General features: G+C 41.7%; 2 protein-coding genes across 3 annotated transcripts; both read left to right on the top strand.

Moving 5' to 3' along the window:
- The first annotated feature begins 51 nt into the window (after positions 1-51).
- Positions 52-4,905, top strand: lrrc23 (leucine rich repeat containing 23). 2 transcript variants are annotated; one of them, XM_084366374.1, is made up of 9 exons: positions 52-151; positions 408-508; positions 2,657-2,766; positions 2,870-2,990; positions 3,097-3,238; positions 3,873-4,003; positions 4,090-4,226; positions 4,349-4,553; positions 4,632-4,905. In XM_084366374.1, the coding sequence occupies exons 2-9, from the start codon at positions 422-424 to the stop codon at positions 4,662-4,664; spliced, it is 966 nt and encodes a 321-aa protein (XP_084222500.1). In that variant the 5' UTR covers positions 52-151; positions 408-421; the 3' UTR covers positions 4,665-4,905. The 2 variants fall into 2 exon arrangements, with proteins under 2 accessions (XP_084222500.1, XP_084222499.1); XM_084366373.1 differs by having other exon boundaries at positions 55-508.
- Positions 4,906-8,225: 3,320 nt separating this feature from the next.
- Positions 8,226-15,579, top strand: tktb (transketolase b). The gene is made up of 14 exons (XM_084367713.1): positions 8,226-8,490; positions 10,189-10,306; positions 10,397-10,510; positions 10,597-10,694; positions 11,772-11,963; positions 12,385-12,512; positions 12,595-12,791; positions 13,228-13,392; positions 13,644-13,800; positions 13,882-14,012; positions 14,110-14,193; positions 14,290-14,386; positions 14,553-14,672; positions 14,892-15,579. Exons 1-14 carry the CDS (start codon positions 8,384-8,386, stop codon positions 15,062-15,064), a joined length of 1,881 nt encoding a protein of 626 aa, XP_084223839.1. The 5' UTR covers positions 8,226-8,383; the 3' UTR covers positions 15,065-15,579.
- The last annotated feature ends 2,166 nt before the right edge of the window (positions 15,580-17,745 follow it).

A 17,745-nucleotide genomic window follows, 5' to 3' on the forward strand; every position in this document is an offset into this window, starting at 1 on the left:
TTTGTTTACATCTGCTCCCAACACTCTCGTGCTCATGTTGCGACTGTAGCGTTTCCATGGCAACAACGACAAACGCAAATTTTGGTTTGCTAGCCGGGATAGTTAGCTAACGTTAGATTTATCAGGGTCAACACTATCCGCTACCTACTTAGTAAGTGCACGTCGTCGCATTTCATTATTTGTAATAACGGTTTTAATGTAAAGTTACAAAGTTGAACTGAACAAAGTTTAACAGGATAGCTCGCTACTGTAAATTGCAGCAGTCACACACAAAGTAGCTACGAGCTAACTTAGCTAAACTAGAAGATTGTTTCTTTCATTATAATCTAGTTAAACCCAGTGCGGTATAACTAGCTAACAGTTAGTCACTTATCAACTGGTCCGCCGCTACTTTTTGTTAAAACAAGTCAAACTGACCAGGATGTCTGAGATGGATGAAGATGCAGTCTTGTCGGATGTAGAGGGAGAGGAAGAAACGCATCGAGACGGAGTTGGAGAGGGCCATGAGGTAAAGTCATCTGAAGAAAAACTTCTGATTCATATCACGAATCACGTAATTAACTATGATTGCCCCACTTTTGAATATAGTTAAATACTGTACAAGTTGGACTGTAGTATTGTGGTATTATGGCTCTAATTTTTATTACTAATTTTTAAGCAGGTGGAGTAAACAAAGTCACTCCACTCACCGTCTACCATTCTCTAATGAACCCCAGCTGTCATTTACTACCTACCCCAAACATAGAGGTCAGGTCATGTATTTAAAGGATAAGTTCACCCATAAATGAAAATTCAGTCATTATCTGCTCAGCCCCATACCGATGGAAAGGTAGGTGAAGTTTCGTAGTCCACAAAATATTTCTGGAGCTTTACAGCAAAACACTGTTGCCACATTCTCCTAAACAATGGAGGTAGTTGGGGACTTGTTATTTAATAACAGCCTCTGCAGCTTGTCCAGCGTAATTGATTAGAAAGATGTACATTTATGTCTCTCCTTGAGGCCGAAATCTTCACCCTGTCTGACGTGGGTATATGAAGTGGGTGTATGAGCTCCAAGAGACGAGATCAAGTGTGTAAATAACGTCTTTTCAAATAAATGAAAATAATTGGGATCTTAGAATTTTGTGAGACTCGGATTACGCTGAACGAGCTGTATGGAGCCATTTTATATGTTTCAGTTGCTTATATTACTTTTTGAAACAAATCCCCAACTAATTATGTTGTTATGCTGTGAAACTCAAGAAAAGTTTTGTAGACTATGAATCTTGTCCCAACTTTCAATCGGCATGGGGGTGAGTAGATGATGACAAAACAATGAAAAGTGTGTATGTCAGTGGCATCAGTGGTGTAAATGCGGATGTGTGGAGAGATTGTGTGATGTAGATGTTGATAGAGCAAAACAATAGTTAGTAGGAGAAAAGCAAGAAAGACCAGCCCAGTTAGCGACAGGACCTTTATATCCCCCAGAGCACTGATACCAGTTGCTCAGGATCAGGCTGCTACTGCAATCAACTTCCTCTGGTAACCTCAGAGAGAGAGAGACAGGGAAAAGGACTACAGTGACCAGCCTGCACAAACACTCACACTGGGTATTAAGCTTGTCCAGATTTTTGTAAAGTGAGGTCAGTCAAATGAGGGATATTATCATTATTTCTTAGGTGTAACAAACTCTTATTAATCAGCAAGATATTCCTCAGACACCTGGTGCCTAATCTAATATATATTTGAAAAGGCCTTGACATAACATTTTTGCAAACCTGGTAACTTTAGAGCTGAGGGGAAACAAGTTGGATACCACTGAAGGCATCAACCTTCCCAGCCTGCGACGGTTATATCTGGTAATAAAAGTACTACGATTTAGTGTTAATGCCGATATTATGACCCAGAGAACATAGAGGTCAGGTCATGTATTTAAAGGATAAGTTGAAATAAATGAAAATTCAGTCATTATCTGCTCACCCCCATATCGATGGAAAGTCAGGTGAAGTTTGTTAGTCCACAAAACATTTCTGGAGCTTTACAGCAAAACAGTGTTGCAGCGTTCTCAAGTTCGCATGTGAAGCTCCAGAAATGTTTTGTAGATTATGAAACCGAACTTTCAATCGGCATGGGGGTGAGTAGATGATCACAATGTTCATTTTTGGGTGAATTTATCCTTTAATTTGCTCTTAATTGCCTCCCCTACCCCTTTTCAAGGAAGACTCAGAGGCCTCCAGTTTATCCACATGTCAGATGTCATGAAATGCATTAGTTTGGGAATATGCACCATTTAACCCACAACATTAAATGAAAGGACGGGGTATCTAGAAGGGTATCTACTCCTAATACCGTAGTGTGGAGTCTACTATTGACATCTAAGTACTAGTTAAGAGATCATTTGCCCCCTTAACACTGCACTCTGAGGCTGTGTTGCTCCCACAAAGCGTTGAGGTTGTGGATGTTTAAGTTTAGAGATCACTAGTAATTCACGGGAAGTTCTTCCTGGAAGGGTTCATTTCTAGTTTAAAAATTCCATGGGTCGTTTTGAAGGTCCTGTAGATGTTCTTGTGTCTGGACTTGGCCCTGTACACAAACACTGGTTGGGTGTACTCCCCTGTGAGTTAAAACCAACAACACTTTGGATGAGTATAATCCTTCGATGTCTTCCATTTCACAGGTACAGCTTTGCCAACTGACCCAAGAAACCATAAGTCAGGGGCTCTCATTACTGTGCCGAACAGGAAATGGACTTGGACATGCATTTGTCAAACTGGACCTAAAAGAAAAGTAAGAGGGCAGAACTGGCTGCCTTTGCTCTGTAACTTCAAATTGACATTATCCTTCTTTAATTGTGGCTATCTCTTTGCTTTGTTATCACTGTACACCTCAGAAGACTGAACGACATAGCTGCAATCAGCAGTTATATCCACCTACGTTTTCTGGATGTGTCCAATAACCACCTGACTGATCTCTCTCCTCTGGCATCTCTGACCCAGCTGCTCTGGCTGAAGGCAAGGAGCTCTCCTTGATTATACATTTAAAAAAATTACATTTCTGGTGCTGATATCATTCACTCTAACGGATGGTAAATCTTGACTGTGTCTTCTTCTTCTGTAGGTTGACAATAATGCTGTTGCTTGCTTCAAAGGGCAACCATTCGCTCAGTTGAGCTATCTGCAGTGGCTGGGTATGGCAGGGAACAGGCTGACAGAACTGGATGGTCTGGTGGGGCCCGCCATGGAATGTCTCAATCTTACAGGTTTGTCTATTGTATTTGAGTTCGGATAAGTGGTATGTTTATGATATAGAGACTGACTGCTGTCATAACGTGGCTCTAGGCTATGACAAAAAGGATGCAGCGTGCAAAATGAACAAAAGGCATTTATTATGATTAACTTGAGAACCTAAACTATGAACCTTTAAATAAAGCATGTACGTCAGTGGCATTAGTGGTGTAAATGCAGATGTGTGGAGAGATTGCGTGATTTAGGTGTTGATGGAGCAAAACAATAGTTTAAACACAGCAAGAAAAGATGCATGCAAAGGGAGAAAAGCAAGAAAGACCAGCCCAGTTAGAGGCAGGACTTTTATATCCCCCAGAGCACTGAGACCAGTTGCTCCAGATCAGGCTGCTACTGTAACCAACCTCCTCTGGTAACCTCAGAGAAAGAGACAGGGAAAAGGGTTACAATGACCAGCCTGCACAAACACTCACACTGTGTATTAAGCTCATCCAGAGTTTTGTAAAGTGAGGTCAAATGAGGGATATTATCATTATGTCTTAGGTATAACAAACTCTTATTAATCAGCAAGATATTCCTCAGACACCTGGTGCCTAATCTAATATATATTTGAAAAGGCCTTGACATAACATTTTTGAACCTCTCTGGCAGGTAACAGCATTCAGAGACTGAACGGTCTTCAGGGTGGCTGTTTTGCAAACCTGGTTACTTTAGAGCTGAGGGGAAACAAGTTGGATACCACTGAAGGCATCAACCTTCCCAACCTTCAACAGTTATATCTGGTAATAAAAGTACTACGATTTAGTGTTAATGCCAATATTATGACCCAGAGAACAGACTGCCTATAACTATTCTTGCTGTCATTCAGGCTCAAAATGTTATCAAACGTCTGGAGGGTCTAGAAAGGTTGGAGCGCCTCACAACCCTTCACCTTCGAGAAAACCAGTTAGACACTCTGGATGGCCTCAGCTCCAATATGAAGTGTCTGCAATACCTCAATGTCAGGTACACAGTTGTATCACAGTAGTACAGATTTGTGTCATAATTGTGGTTCCCATCATTATTTCAGTAAAACATCAAATACACCAGATCTTGTATCCAATTATATGTGTCTCTCTCTCCCTTAGAGGGAATGCAGTCTTAGATGAGACTGCCCTGAAATGCCTTGGGCTTGTGTCAAAGACTCTGCGAGCTTTGGTCCTTTCTGGGAATCCTCTGGTGGAAATGGTAGACTACCGGCTGAGTGTGCTGATTCTCCTGCCGCAACTTGAGCGACTTGACAAAGAACCTGTGACCCCTCTGGAGAGGATTGAGGCCCAGGAGAGAATAAATGTAAAGATAAGAAACATCTTAATTCTCTTTGCGACTGATGCTCTGCTAGTTTTTCTAATGGCATGTGTGTCTTTTCAGGAACTTAAAGAGGAGGAAATCTCAGAACCATAAAGACTGGTAATGATGTCCAAAAATGAGGAAGTGTTTCACTTCCTTAAAAGCATGGGTCTGGTGTGTGTGTGTGTGTGTAAGTGTGTGCCTGTGATTGTATTGCATAGAAAGTAATGTATATCTTGAGAGATTATCTTGTATGATTGGTAAATTTATACAATAGGGCTGCTGGTGTCATGTTCTTGCACTAACTTTTACAGCCAATCTAATTTTCAAACAATAAAAATGTTGAAAGTTTTAATTTCTGATGTATTAACTTTATACAAATGCAAACTGTAGCTAATGTTTTGACATTTTTCGTGGAGATGTCCAAATGTGTTTTTGCAAAAACCGTGTTTTGAAAAGAGGAATGCACTCTCAGCTCTTGTTATGAAGTCTCCAATGCAACATGTTGACCTGCTGAAATCAAATGAGACTCCCAACCAAGGACGATTGTTTACATCTGCTCCCAACACTCTCGTGCTCATGTTTCGACTGTTGGATTTCCATGGCAACAACGGCAAACGCAGATTTTGGTTTGCTAGCCGGGATGGTTAGCTAACGTTAGATTTATCAGAGTTAACACTATCCGCTACCTACTTAGTAAGTGCACGTCGTCGCATTTCATTATCTGTATACTGGTTGTAATGTAAAGTTACAAAGTTGAACTGAACAAAGTTTAACAGGATAGCTAGCTAGTGTAAATTGCAGCAGCCACACACAAAGTACAGTGGTGCTTTAATGTTTGTGAACCCTTTAGAATTTTCTATATTTCTGCATAAATATGACCTAAAACAACATCAGAATTTCACACAAGCACTAAAAGTAGATAAAGAGAACCCAATTAAACAAATGAGTCAAAAATATTATACTCGGTCATTTATTTATTGAGGAAAATGGTCCAATACTTATCTGTGAGTAGCAAAAGTATGTGAACCTTTGCTTTCAGTATCTGGTGTGACCCTCTGGTGCAGCAGTAACTGCAACTAAACATTTCCGGTAACTTGATTAGTCCTGCACATCGGCTTGGAGGAATTTTAGCCCATTCCTCCGTACAGAAAAGCTTCAACTCTGGGATGTTGGTGGGTCTCCTCACATGAACTGCTTGCTTCAGGTCGTTCCACAACATTTCGATTGGATTAAGGTCAGGACTTTGACTTGGCCATTCCAGAAAATTATCTTTATTCTTCTTTAACCATTCTTTGGTAGAACGACTTGTGTGCTTAGGGTCGTTGTCTTGCTGCATGACCCACATTCTCTTGAGATTCAGTGCACGGACAGATTTCCTGACATTTTCCTTTAGGATTTGCTGGTATAATTCAGGATTCATTGTTCCATCAATGATGGCAAGCCGTCCTGGCCCAGATGCAGCAAAACAGGCCCAAACCATGATACTACCACTATGCTGTGAAATTGAAGAAAAGTTTTGTAGACTATGAATCTTGTGCCAACTTTCAATCGGCATGGGGGTGAGTAGATGATGACAAAACAATGAACAGTGAAAGTGTGTATGTCAGTGGCATCAGTGGTGTAAATGCGGATGCGTGGAGAGATTGTGTGATGTAGATGTTGATAGAGCAAAACAATAGTTAGTAGGAGAAAAGCAAGAAAGACCAGCCCAGTTAGAGGCAGGACCTTTATATCCCCCAGAGCACTGATACCAGTTGCTCAGGATCAGGCTGTTACTGCAATCAACTTCCTCTGGTAACCTCAGAGAAAGAGACAGGGAAAAGGACTACAGTGACCAGCCTGCACAAACACTCACACTGGGTATATTATTAATATTATTCATCAGCAAGATATTCCTCACACACCTGGTGCATAATCTAATATATATTTGAAAAGGCCTTGACATAACATTTTTGCAAACCTGGTAACTTTAGAGCTGAGGGGAAACAAGTTGGATACCACTGAAGGCATCAACCTTCCCAACCTGCGACGGTTATATCTGGTAATAAAAGTACTACGATTTAGTGTTAATGCCGATATTATGACCCAGAGAACATAGAGGTCAGGTCATGTATTTAAAGGATAAGTTGAAATAAATGAAAATTCAGTCATTATCTGCTCACCCCCATATCGATGGAAAGTCAGGTGAAGTTTGTTAGTCCACAAAACATTTCTGGAGCTTTACAGCAAAACAGTGTTGCAGCGTTCTCAAGTTCTCATGTGAAGCTCAAGAAATGTTTTGTAGATTATGAAACTTGACCCAACTTTCAATAGGAATGGGGGTGAGAAGATAGCAGGGAACAGGCTGACAGAACTGGATGGCCTGGTCGGACCTGTCTTGGAATGTCTCAATCTTACAGGTCGGTCTATTGTATTTGACTTTGGATAAGTGGTATGTTTATGATATAGTGACTGACTGCTGTCATAACTTGGCTCTAGGCCAAGACAAAAAGGATGTGGCATGCAAAATGAACACAAGGCACTTATAATTAACATGAGAAACAAACAATGAACATTTAGCATTAATTAACATTCACCTGCCGTAACTTGAGGGGCTTGACAAACCTGTCGAACCTTCTCCCCTCGGGAGAGGATTGAGGCTCAGGAGAGAATAAATGTAAAGATAAGAAACATCTTAATTCTCTTTGCAGCTGATGCTTTGCTAGTTTTTCTAATGGCATGTGTGTTTTTTCAGGAACTTAAAGAGGAGGAAATTTCCAAATGATAAAGACTGGTAATGATGTCCAAAAATGAGGAAGTGTTTCACTTCCTTAAAAGCATGGGCCTGGTGTGTGCTAGGTGTGTGCCTGGGATTATATTGCATGGAAAGAAATTAAAGTATTTTGTATGATTTGTATCATTTGTAAATTCATACATTAGGGCTGCCGGTGTCATGTTCTTACACTAATTTTTACAGCAAATCTAATTTTTAAACAGTAAAAGTTTTGAACGTTTTAATTTCTGATACATTCATTTACATTATACAAATGCACACAATCAGCTGAAGTGACACAGCGATGGCAGTGACTCAGGAATAAGAAGTCAGTAGTGTTTGCAGGCCACACCATCCTGTGTTTCCCTGAGTAAGGATGAGAGAGCAAAAACTGCTTCCATTTCCCTGTTGGCAGCCATCCAGCTGCAGCTTTAAAGGGACAGTGACATACCATGAACATTTATGGAAAACCATGACTGCACACTGAGCCTATTGTGTGCAACACTTTGTTTATGATAGTAGTTTGATGTAATCTTAAGTTGCCAGTGATATTTCATCATCTCGCTGTCACACCTTGACCACAACCAGGAAGTAAGGTGGCCTTTTCAAGGAAGAGATTGCACAATGTGTTCAGGTCTTCAGAGTGTGCAGTGCAAATTTCTGATAATTTAATAACAATGCCATCTAACAACATACAGTTAGATGGCAGATGTTTTAGGATCTTTGCCCATTTACTAGTGATTTGCTCATTTAAAATAAAAAAAAAGGGGAAATGGTAAGAATGCAGTGACATCAGAGTATTGTATTTACATGAACTGAGAAGGATTTGTGAAAGCAGCATCTCCTGCGCAACTCCCCACAGCTCCTCCTCCAATCATTGGATGAGGGGGGCGTGGCTGCCACAGGAGACATAAATCCCCCTAGCCTCTCTCGGTCTTTGGGCTGTACTTTCTCCGGGCAGCTTGCAACGGCGTGGCGCAGCTTTGAACTCCCGACACCTGGAAGCTCCACCTGAAATAACCAAATTTAACTTTCCAGGCGGACTCGGTTCTCACGAAGCAAACCCTCCACAGACACGATGACTAGCTACCACAAGCCCGACGAGAAAACCCTGCAGGGGCTGAAAGACGTCGCTAACAAGCTCAGGATCCTCTCCATCAAGGCGACATGCGCCTCCAACTCTGGGTAAGTCATTCAAAGTTATGTAAGGTTGGATTATTTAAAAAAAAAAATCACACAGCTATATATGAGGAAATAATGGGACATATGCGGTGTAACGTAAACTTGCTGTAGGAGACGCACGTTGTTCCTGCGGGCCCAGGTTGCACGTGCTGCAGATTATGTTCACGCGGTGGAACAGCTAGCAAGTAATTATGCTAACTTTCATAAATGTTCAAGCTAACTTGCGTCGTGAGTTAAGTTTGGTCTCAGTCTACTGTAGTTTAAGCTAGCATAAGCTAACATTTTGTGTGTGTGTGCCCCCACTTTTCTTTTAAAGCCGCTGACAGATGAAAACAAATGACAGCGGCTGTATCGGTAGTTGGGTTGTGTACAGTAAATGCAAGCTAGCGCATAATTTATGTCTTTCAGCGGCAGCTTGATGAAACTTCCTCGTTAGCACAGAGCTGCTTCTTCTAGCTAACAAGAAATCACATGATCACGCCAAAGGACGAGTCTCGTGGTCCCTTTTTTACACTCTAATTTAAAGTTGCAGCCAATTTTAACAAGCCAGACAGACGCACAGCAATTGAATTACTGTCAGGAAATCAGTCATGTATGAGAAGAACCACCGGAGGCAAAGGGGCACCTGTGCTGTTGCCTCATCCTTCATGCCAGAGGTGTTTTATTTTTGGTAACCCGATTACTTCCTCTTCCCTGTCAAGAATGTTTTACTGTATGTTGACGCATGTCCAAGCGGGAAAAGTTAACTAGGATGCCTCATTGTGAAAGGGGCGTAATTTTAAGAGCGTCTGTAATCCAGAGATTATAGTATTTGACCTTTTGACTTCCTAGTGTTCTGCCAATATTACGATTGGGTCTATACATCTGTGTACACATCAGCAATGCCTGTAATTAATTGAATACATCTCATTAGCTGGTTGTCAAATGTTCAGTCACTTATTCATCATCTTATTTATGGCATTTGCAGGAATCCAGAAACCTTCAAACAGGAAATGTTTGTTGGTAAACCGGTTTTTCTCACTCCTGTTTCCTTATATGATGAATATCCAGACTATCAGGCAGCCCATCTTCTGTTAAACAAGTTTTGACGCCCTGCGATCAACGCATAAAGGTCCTCATTGTTTCATAGGGAACATTGCACCGGAGTGTCATTGCTTGGTTTTGGTATTCATGAATTTACTTCGGTTTTTCCTTTAGCAGGTTATCGCTCAACAAAAGGACAAGGGGTAAAGAAGGCACTGGATCTTTTGACTAAGATGTGTGTGTGAATAAGATAAACCGGTGTGTTTCCAGCATGGTTTTAAATGATGCTATTTGTAACTTAACCCACTTAGGGAAGCTGAGATCCTGTTGAGTAACGTGGTATTTCTAAACATGTTGAACAACACTCGACCCACTATGCAGTAACTAATAGTTTCACAAGTTTGTTTGTTTTTTTGTTTTATAAAGGCTCTGGATTGTAACACAATTGATTTGATGATATTGCAGATTAACAATCTATTGACATGTCATATTCCTAATCCAAAATGTGGGTCAGATTTACTCATTGAATGGTTTTCCTGGAATGACTGACTTTTGGAAGTGCAAGGATGCCTAAATGTAGTAACACACGCATGTATATGTGCATGGTGTGTGGATATTTTCTTTATGTCTTTACTGTGAACAGTTATCAACAGGTTGCCTCCATTTTTCTCTCCTCAGTCACCCAACATCATGCTGCAGTATAGCAGAGCTCATGTCTGTGCTCTTCTTCAACACCATGCGCTACAAAGCAAAGGACCCTCGCAACCAGTGTAACGACCGCTTTGTGCTCTCAAAGGTCGGCATGCATTTCTTTTCTGAGATAAATTGATAATCTACAGTTAGTCAGCTGCCTTTAAACACTCCCCCCTCCCCCTCTTGATCTCAGGGCCATGCTGCACCTATCCTCTATGCTGCATGGGCAGAGGCAGGTTACTTGAAGGAGTCCGATCTGCTCAACCTGCGCAAGATCGACTCTGACCTGGAGGGCCACCCCACTCCAGTAAGCGAAGATCCTGAGAACAGAATATAATGTAAAGGTCACTTTTTATATCTGGTTTAATGAATTCCCTCTTTCCTGTTTACCAGAAACTGCAATTTGTTGATGTGGCCACAGGATCTTTGGGACAGGGTCTTGGTGCTGCCTGTGGCATGGCCTACACTGGCAAAAACTTTGACAAATCCAGGTGAGTATGTAAACTAAATATGTGAATTCATTAGGGAGTTCAAATACTTGCAATAATCCTGCTTTTGAAAACTGGTATATGGAAATCTGGACCATCTATTTACAGTTTTAGCCTTCAACAATAGTCACTGATCTAAGTTCACAGTGAGTGTCCAGCCCCTGGCTAATAAAAGCTTGTAGGTTATGAGGTCACTGATTCTGTAAATGTAACAATGTCATGCTTACTGTATAATTCACAAGAGCTTTGTTTACCAAGGGTGTTATGGCTTGAGTGGTAGGCAGGGAACTCCCTTCTTGTGGTGGTGCCTGATGCCAGGTAATCTCTTTAATGGATAAGTCTGTAGTAGTGTAGTTGTAATTGTGTTAAATTACTCCCCAGCAGGAGCCCTCAGTGATGCCAAGAGGTGTTTGCAATACTCGATAAGTAATTGATGATTATTTGATTTATGGTCCGTTTGAGACTAAACTATTTAACAAGGATGCTTCTGTTGGAGTTAATTCATTACTGTTGCTGATTTGATGGGCAGTTTTTGAGTCGCATGGAAATCTAAAGTGGTTAGTAACCGGTGAGCCTTGCGTATACATATGTTTGTTCTAAAATTGTTATTGTGATAAATAACAGATTTGATTAATTCATTGTTTCATAGGGGCAGTTTGCTTATCAATAATTGTACAACAAAATCAAGTATTAGATGGAGATCCGTTCTGCACAGCAGAAGAATGCAATTGTTAATTTTAGACTTTGATATAGTAGAGAGTTGTATGGATAACTGCTTCCAATAAAGTAGCTAGCTTATGTTTCTGTCCGAATATTAAGACCGTACAGTGCAAGAACCAGTGATGGGAACAACTGGCATGAGATTGATTTTGTAATGTTCTTGACTCAAGACCGGTGACTTGTTCTGTAATACAGTCATTGGGCTAAAAGTTCTGCAATCCTGTGGTTTTTCCCTTTTTTGAGAAGTCCACCACAAGCCTCAGCTCAACAGACACTGATTATTACATTATTTTGCAACCATCGTGTAACTCGTTCTTTGGAGAACAACACTAATATTTCGCTTTTCTATATGTGTTGTAGTTACCGTGTGTACTGCATGTTGGGTGATGGAGAGTGTGCAGAGGGCTCTGTGTGGGAGGCCATGGCCTTTGCCTCCCACTACAAGCTGGACAACTTGGTGGCCATCATCGATGTCAATCGGTTCGGTCAGAGTGAGGCCACATCCCTGCAGCACGACTTGGAGACCTACCGCAAGCGCTGTGAGGCCTTTGGGTCAGTACCAGTTTTCCTCAGCTCTTATCTAATATTCTTGGAAACGCTTTTAGGTGATGGCCCTGAATACACCATCAAAATCAAACCTAGCCTTTACTGTCATATTTGTATTTGTGCATAATCAAGTCTCTGCTGCGAATAAGTTAAAAAGCTGCTTCTATAGATTTTAATGTTGTCTTTTTATTATCAAACTTCTTGGGTTGAAAATTCTCTTGGTCACCCCTCTCACATAAGGTTTTGCTGTATGAAGTCCTCTCTACCCTTCTGGCCTCTTGACCTTTCTGTACTCTCTCTGCTCCCCCTTACTCAGTTAATAACTTGACGCTTAACATGTTTGTTCAGAACTCAATGTCCACGTGTTTTGAGTTAATAATTGTTGCAGTGTTTGGTAGAATGTTAAAATTGAGCCATGTTTTTGTAGGTGGAACACATACGTTGTGGATGGACATGATGTGGAGGAGCTGTGCAAAGCTTTCTGGCAGGCTCAGCAGGTCAAGGGCAAACCCACTTGCATTGTAGCCAAAACATTCAAGGGCAAAGGACTGAAAGGTAAGTCTGGTTTTCAGATGGTGAATATTTGAACCATTTTGTTCTTTTATGAGTTTCGTTAAGATTCTTTATTTCTTTGTAGATATTGAGGATCGTGAGAACTGGCATGGAAAGGCCATCCCCAAGGACCGGGCGGCTGAACTCCTCAAGGACCTTGAAGCTCAGATCCAGGTCCCCAACAAGACCTTGAGCCCTGAGCTGCCTAAAGACGACGCGGCACCTGCGGACCTTAGCCCCATCTGCCTGCCCTCACCTCCACCATACAAAAAGGGAGAGAAGGTACTTTAAGGCGACACCCAAAGCATGTTTAACAATGGGTAATAAGCCCCTTCAACAGTCACTTAAAGGGTCTTGTGGGGGTTTAAGGGCAATGATGTTGAGCATAAGTCTATCAGTATTTGCGATAACCTTTTAACCTACATGTAAGTCAGACCTATTCAGCTACTTTTAAAAAAAGGCCAGATTTGGGAGAATGGTGAAGTCTTAAGGGGCCAGTTTGGTTCTCTCAAATTCCCTCTGCTTAGTAGCCTAGGTTAAAACTTTTAAATGGCAGTACTTTTGACATGACTAATGAATGGGCTAATAAGCAAATAATGATCAAAGTGCCAGAATACGGTTGTTAAAGGGCCGCGTTTTCGGCTTCCAGTTCAAGAGGTCTGATTATAATTGCTTTGTCATTAATTACCTTGTTAATTTTTCCTTCCTGTCCTGACAGATGGCCCCAAGGCGTGCATATGGTGCAGCACTGGCCAGGCTGGGCCAGGCAAGCCAGAGAGTGGTGGCCCTTGATGGAGACACCAAAAACTCCACCTTCGCTGAGACCTTTAAGAAGGCCTTCCCTGACCGCTACATTGAGTGCTTTATCGCTGAACAGAACATGGTACGTGTTCCAGAAGACAGACATGAGAACTCAGACTTATAAAAGGGGATTAAACTTAGCTCGCTTGACACTATTCGCTACCATAATCTGCTCCAAACTGGTCTAATCTGTTACTATTCATTCTTTAGCATAGTAATCCCAGCCTCTGCTGCTGCTGCTTGTCACTTGTACCCTCCACGCTTGCTTAATCACATCCACTTACTGTCATTAAGACTAACTCCTATCACTGATGTCTTTGCTCACTGCTGCAGGTTGGAGTGGCCATGGGCTGTGCCACCCGTGACCGTACGGTTGCATTTGCCAGCACGTTTGCTGCCTTTCTCTCCAGAGGCTATGACCAAATCCGTATGGGTGCCGTCTCCCAGACAAATATCAACCTGGTCGGGTCCCATTGCGGAGTCTCCATTGGTAAGCTTTCTGCTCAAGCGTTACCATTTTTCTTTGGAGCAGAGTGTGTCCCCTCTCTGACTGATGTTACTCTGCCTTCAGGTGAGGATGGTCCTTCCCAGATGGCTCTAGAGGACTTGGCCATGTTCCGTGCGATCCCAACATGCACTGTATTTTACCCCAGTGATGCAGTGTCCACAGAGAGAGCTGTCGAGCTGGCGGCCAACACAAAGGTTGGTAGGCACCCTAGTGTTGAAGTTTGTGTACCAAGTTGTATTCACAATGATGTGGGAATCGCATTATGTTCTAACTCAAACCCTACATTCTCAGGGTATGTGTTTCATCCGTAGCAGCAGACCAGAGTCTGAAGTCCTCTACTCTCCTGATGAGAAGTTTGAAGTGGGAGTAGCAAAGGTAATAATCGATACCATGATCATGCGCTTTCATCCTTGTGCATAAAGTACCCATTAATGACAACAAGATATAACCCTGAATGCCCTTACTTCACAGGTAGTGCGCCAGTCTGACAAGGATCATGTCACTGTGATTGGAGCTGGTGTGACTCTGCATGAAGCCCTTGCTGCTGCTGATATGCTGGCAAGTGAAGGTAAGCTCACACTGCCCTCTAGTGGATTAAAGTGGCTATTTAGACCTACATATTTTAACCACCATCCACAATTTTTAATGTTGAATAATCCACTGGATGGAGGCCTAAGCTGCCCAGTTAGCTTATTCTGCCTATAGAACATGTCTAAAGTAACGATTTCCTATAGGGAAGAACATCCGTGTGATTGACCCGTTCACCATCAAGCCCCTGGATGCCTCTACCATTCTGACCAGTGCGAGAGCCACAGGGGGACGGATCATCACTGTGGAGGACCACTACAAGGAGGGTGGGTTTCAGTGTCCCATTGCACGGTTCTGCAGTCATGTGCACAAATGCTTGAAGTGCTACTGGTTTGCTCCAAGTAGCAAGTGTTTAACAGTTTAGTTTTGTGCAGAGATTTTTCTTGATCCTAAGGGTTCAATAAGGGCATCACCCTGTCATCTCTAATGTGAACTGATTGGTTTCTGCTGTGTGGATGTGCTGACGGTCTGTTTCCTCTGTCCAGGTGGTATCGGTGAAGCAGTCCTGTCAGCAGTCGGCGAGGAGCCCGGCATTGTTGTGACCCGGCTGGCAGTGTCCGTAGTTCCCCGCAGCGGAAAGCCCCAAGAGTTGATGGACCTCTACGGCATTAGCGCCAAGCACATCGCCAACGCTGTGCGCCAGACCTTTGCAAACTGAGTGTGCCTGACTACCTGGAGATGATCACATGAAGACCAGTAAACTGATGTGTTCAAGTGCCCTCTTGTGGCTTTCACATAGTGCAGTATACTAACCCTGTATTATTACTCCACTGTGTGCACCCATTGTTCTTCTGCAACGTTCCCTTGTTGTATCCAGATACATTGTCAAAATGCTTCAGATTCAGGCCATGACCATCATTTCTATTTCACATTCCTTACAATCATGCTTCATGTCTTCTCACTTTGTGTAAAACAGTTACTGTTTGTCATGAATCTAAATGTACTTTATAACTTTTTTTAGTTGTGTGCAGTCAGACTATAGTGCTTGTGTTAACGGTTTTCTTCAGCCCCAGTGTGAAAAGCTTAGCCTGTTTGGTCATGAACTGTTATGAACTGAGCATTCCTGTTATGATTCCTGGCCGCACGGCCATCACACAATGTTACTGACGTTCCAGGTCTACAGTGTCATCCTGTTTTTGCTGTGATGTGCTGAATTAAAAATAACAAACCCAATGTGGTCTTTTGTGTTTTGTCATGGTCGGTTGATTAGGTCTATGGAGACGCCCGGGACCTCGTAGCTGGTCAGCTATGTAGTTAACAACAAAATCAGGCTCACTTAGATTGTGCCGCTGATATAGCTGAAGCCTTGCTAGCTGTCTTTAGATTTTGCACACTAATGTGTATATTATCTGTAACAGCAAGGCATAATGCTATTTCAGTCTGTGTCAGGCCTCGACTGAAAAGATATGTGACATGGTGATCGATATGCTCCTGCTCCTCTGAATGTTTCCTGCAATGAGTTAATATACTACAATAGTTTTGTTTTCTCAAGATCTCGAATTACTTACATTATCTCGGAAAACGGCAGTTGTTATTTCGAGATTATAACTCGAGATAAAAACTCGAGATCTCGAGTAAACAAATGAAATTCACTCGTTATCACGGGAAAACGGAGTAAATAAAATGTATGAATGAATGGCCCTTTAGGGCTTCCGTAGAAACTAGAATGGTATACATGGTAAACTTCAGCATGTTAGCATGCTGGCTTTAGCATTTAGCTCAACGCATCACCTTTTGGTTCTGTTTAAAGCTGCTATCATGGCTGTAGACCAGTTAATTTATTTTAATATAAAATACTATAATACTATAAATACTACAATAAAATACTTATATAAAATATACTCCATTAGTTCTTCATTCAAAAACTTAAGTAAAAGTATAATCACCAAAAAAGTCAAAATCACCCGTTTACAGCTAATTAGCAAGTGTTAGCAGGCTTAACTAAAAAAAGTGTCAGTGTTTGTTTTTCGACTATGTTGAATTGTCTATGTTGCATTTTACTGCTGTAAATGAGATGTTTAAGGTTGAGCTCATTTTACAACTTTACTTGAACTACTCTAATAATATTGATTTTATAATATGGAAGTTTCATCTATAACTTCCTCTACTCTACCACTATTTTATTTAGCTTTGAATTCCTTTCCCATGAACACCTAATCCTTCACTTTCTCATAAACAATCCACTTTAAAATCAGCAAAGTTGATTTTCTCCAGACAGGAAAGGTATAAAGAATTCTGAAAAGAAACAAGTAACTGAAGCTGTCAGACAACTTTACTGGAGTAAAAAGTACAATATTTGCCTCTGAGAAGTATTGGAATATGAATATAAGGTAGCAAAACTACTGTTGGTACCTTAAATGTGTACTTACAGACCGTTCTTCAGTAAATATTACATTCCAGCATTGTTTTAGACTCTTAGTTTTGTTATTGTTTATTGAATGTTTGGTCTACGTGGCTTTTACAGATGATGTGATGTGTCATATGTTCTGAGCTAGCAGTGCTCAGACTGTCTAGTATGGGACAACTTTATTCAGTGAGAAAAACGAGGCGTAAATTGTGCCGAGATGTCAGAAAAAGTGCATCACGTCACAGCAGAGACGGTAAAGCGTGCTGTGTGTTGGAGTGCACTGTTCTCTGCAGTGGAAACTGTAAATCCAGGGTGTCGTTAGACTGAGGTTAAGGAAAGGGTTGAATGTGGTCAGCGGATTACTGGACGCTCCTGTCAAGATTTAAATAAATAGTCTTGGGATCACTGTTTACCTTGGATGAACACACCAGGAGTGTTTCAGTGTTTAGTGTTAAGTCGTCCAATGAGCCATTTGGAACATGTCTGGGTTTAGCTGTTGTCTCTGACTCATCAGCTGGAAAACAAAATCGGCCAAAAATGAACACATTAAATTGACGTAACTGATCTGATCGTTAATAATGATGTCGAGGGAGCTTGTTAATCACAGCAGCTGTTGTCTGGGACATGACAGCATGCACACACATTTTTGACAGATTTAGTGTGTGTATGTGTGGTTAGTGAGCAAATAAATAGGGTCTGTCAGCAGCTTTCACCCCACAGTGAAAATCCCAGCTTGGCTCAACACTCAGCCAGTGGCACCTGCTTGGCTTGGCGGTGAGTGTGCAGCTTACACACTCCAGAGTACATGTGTAAGCATCACCCAGACAGTATGCATGTACAAAATGTAAAGACGGGCTCATTGTTCATTTCTCAGGGGTCATGTTTGTCTTCATACATAGACGCTAGTGGAGCTTCGCCAAACAAGACTGTCTCTGAGCTGAACTGTCTACCAACTCTGTCTCCTGTTGGAAAACGTCCAAGATCAGTCTGGA

Source organism: Pagrus pagrus (assembly GCF_965226575.1).
Source record: "Pagrus pagrus genome assembly, chromosome: 11".
NCBI lineage: Eukaryota > Metazoa > Chordata > Actinopteri > Spariformes > Sparidae > Pagrus > Pagrus pagrus.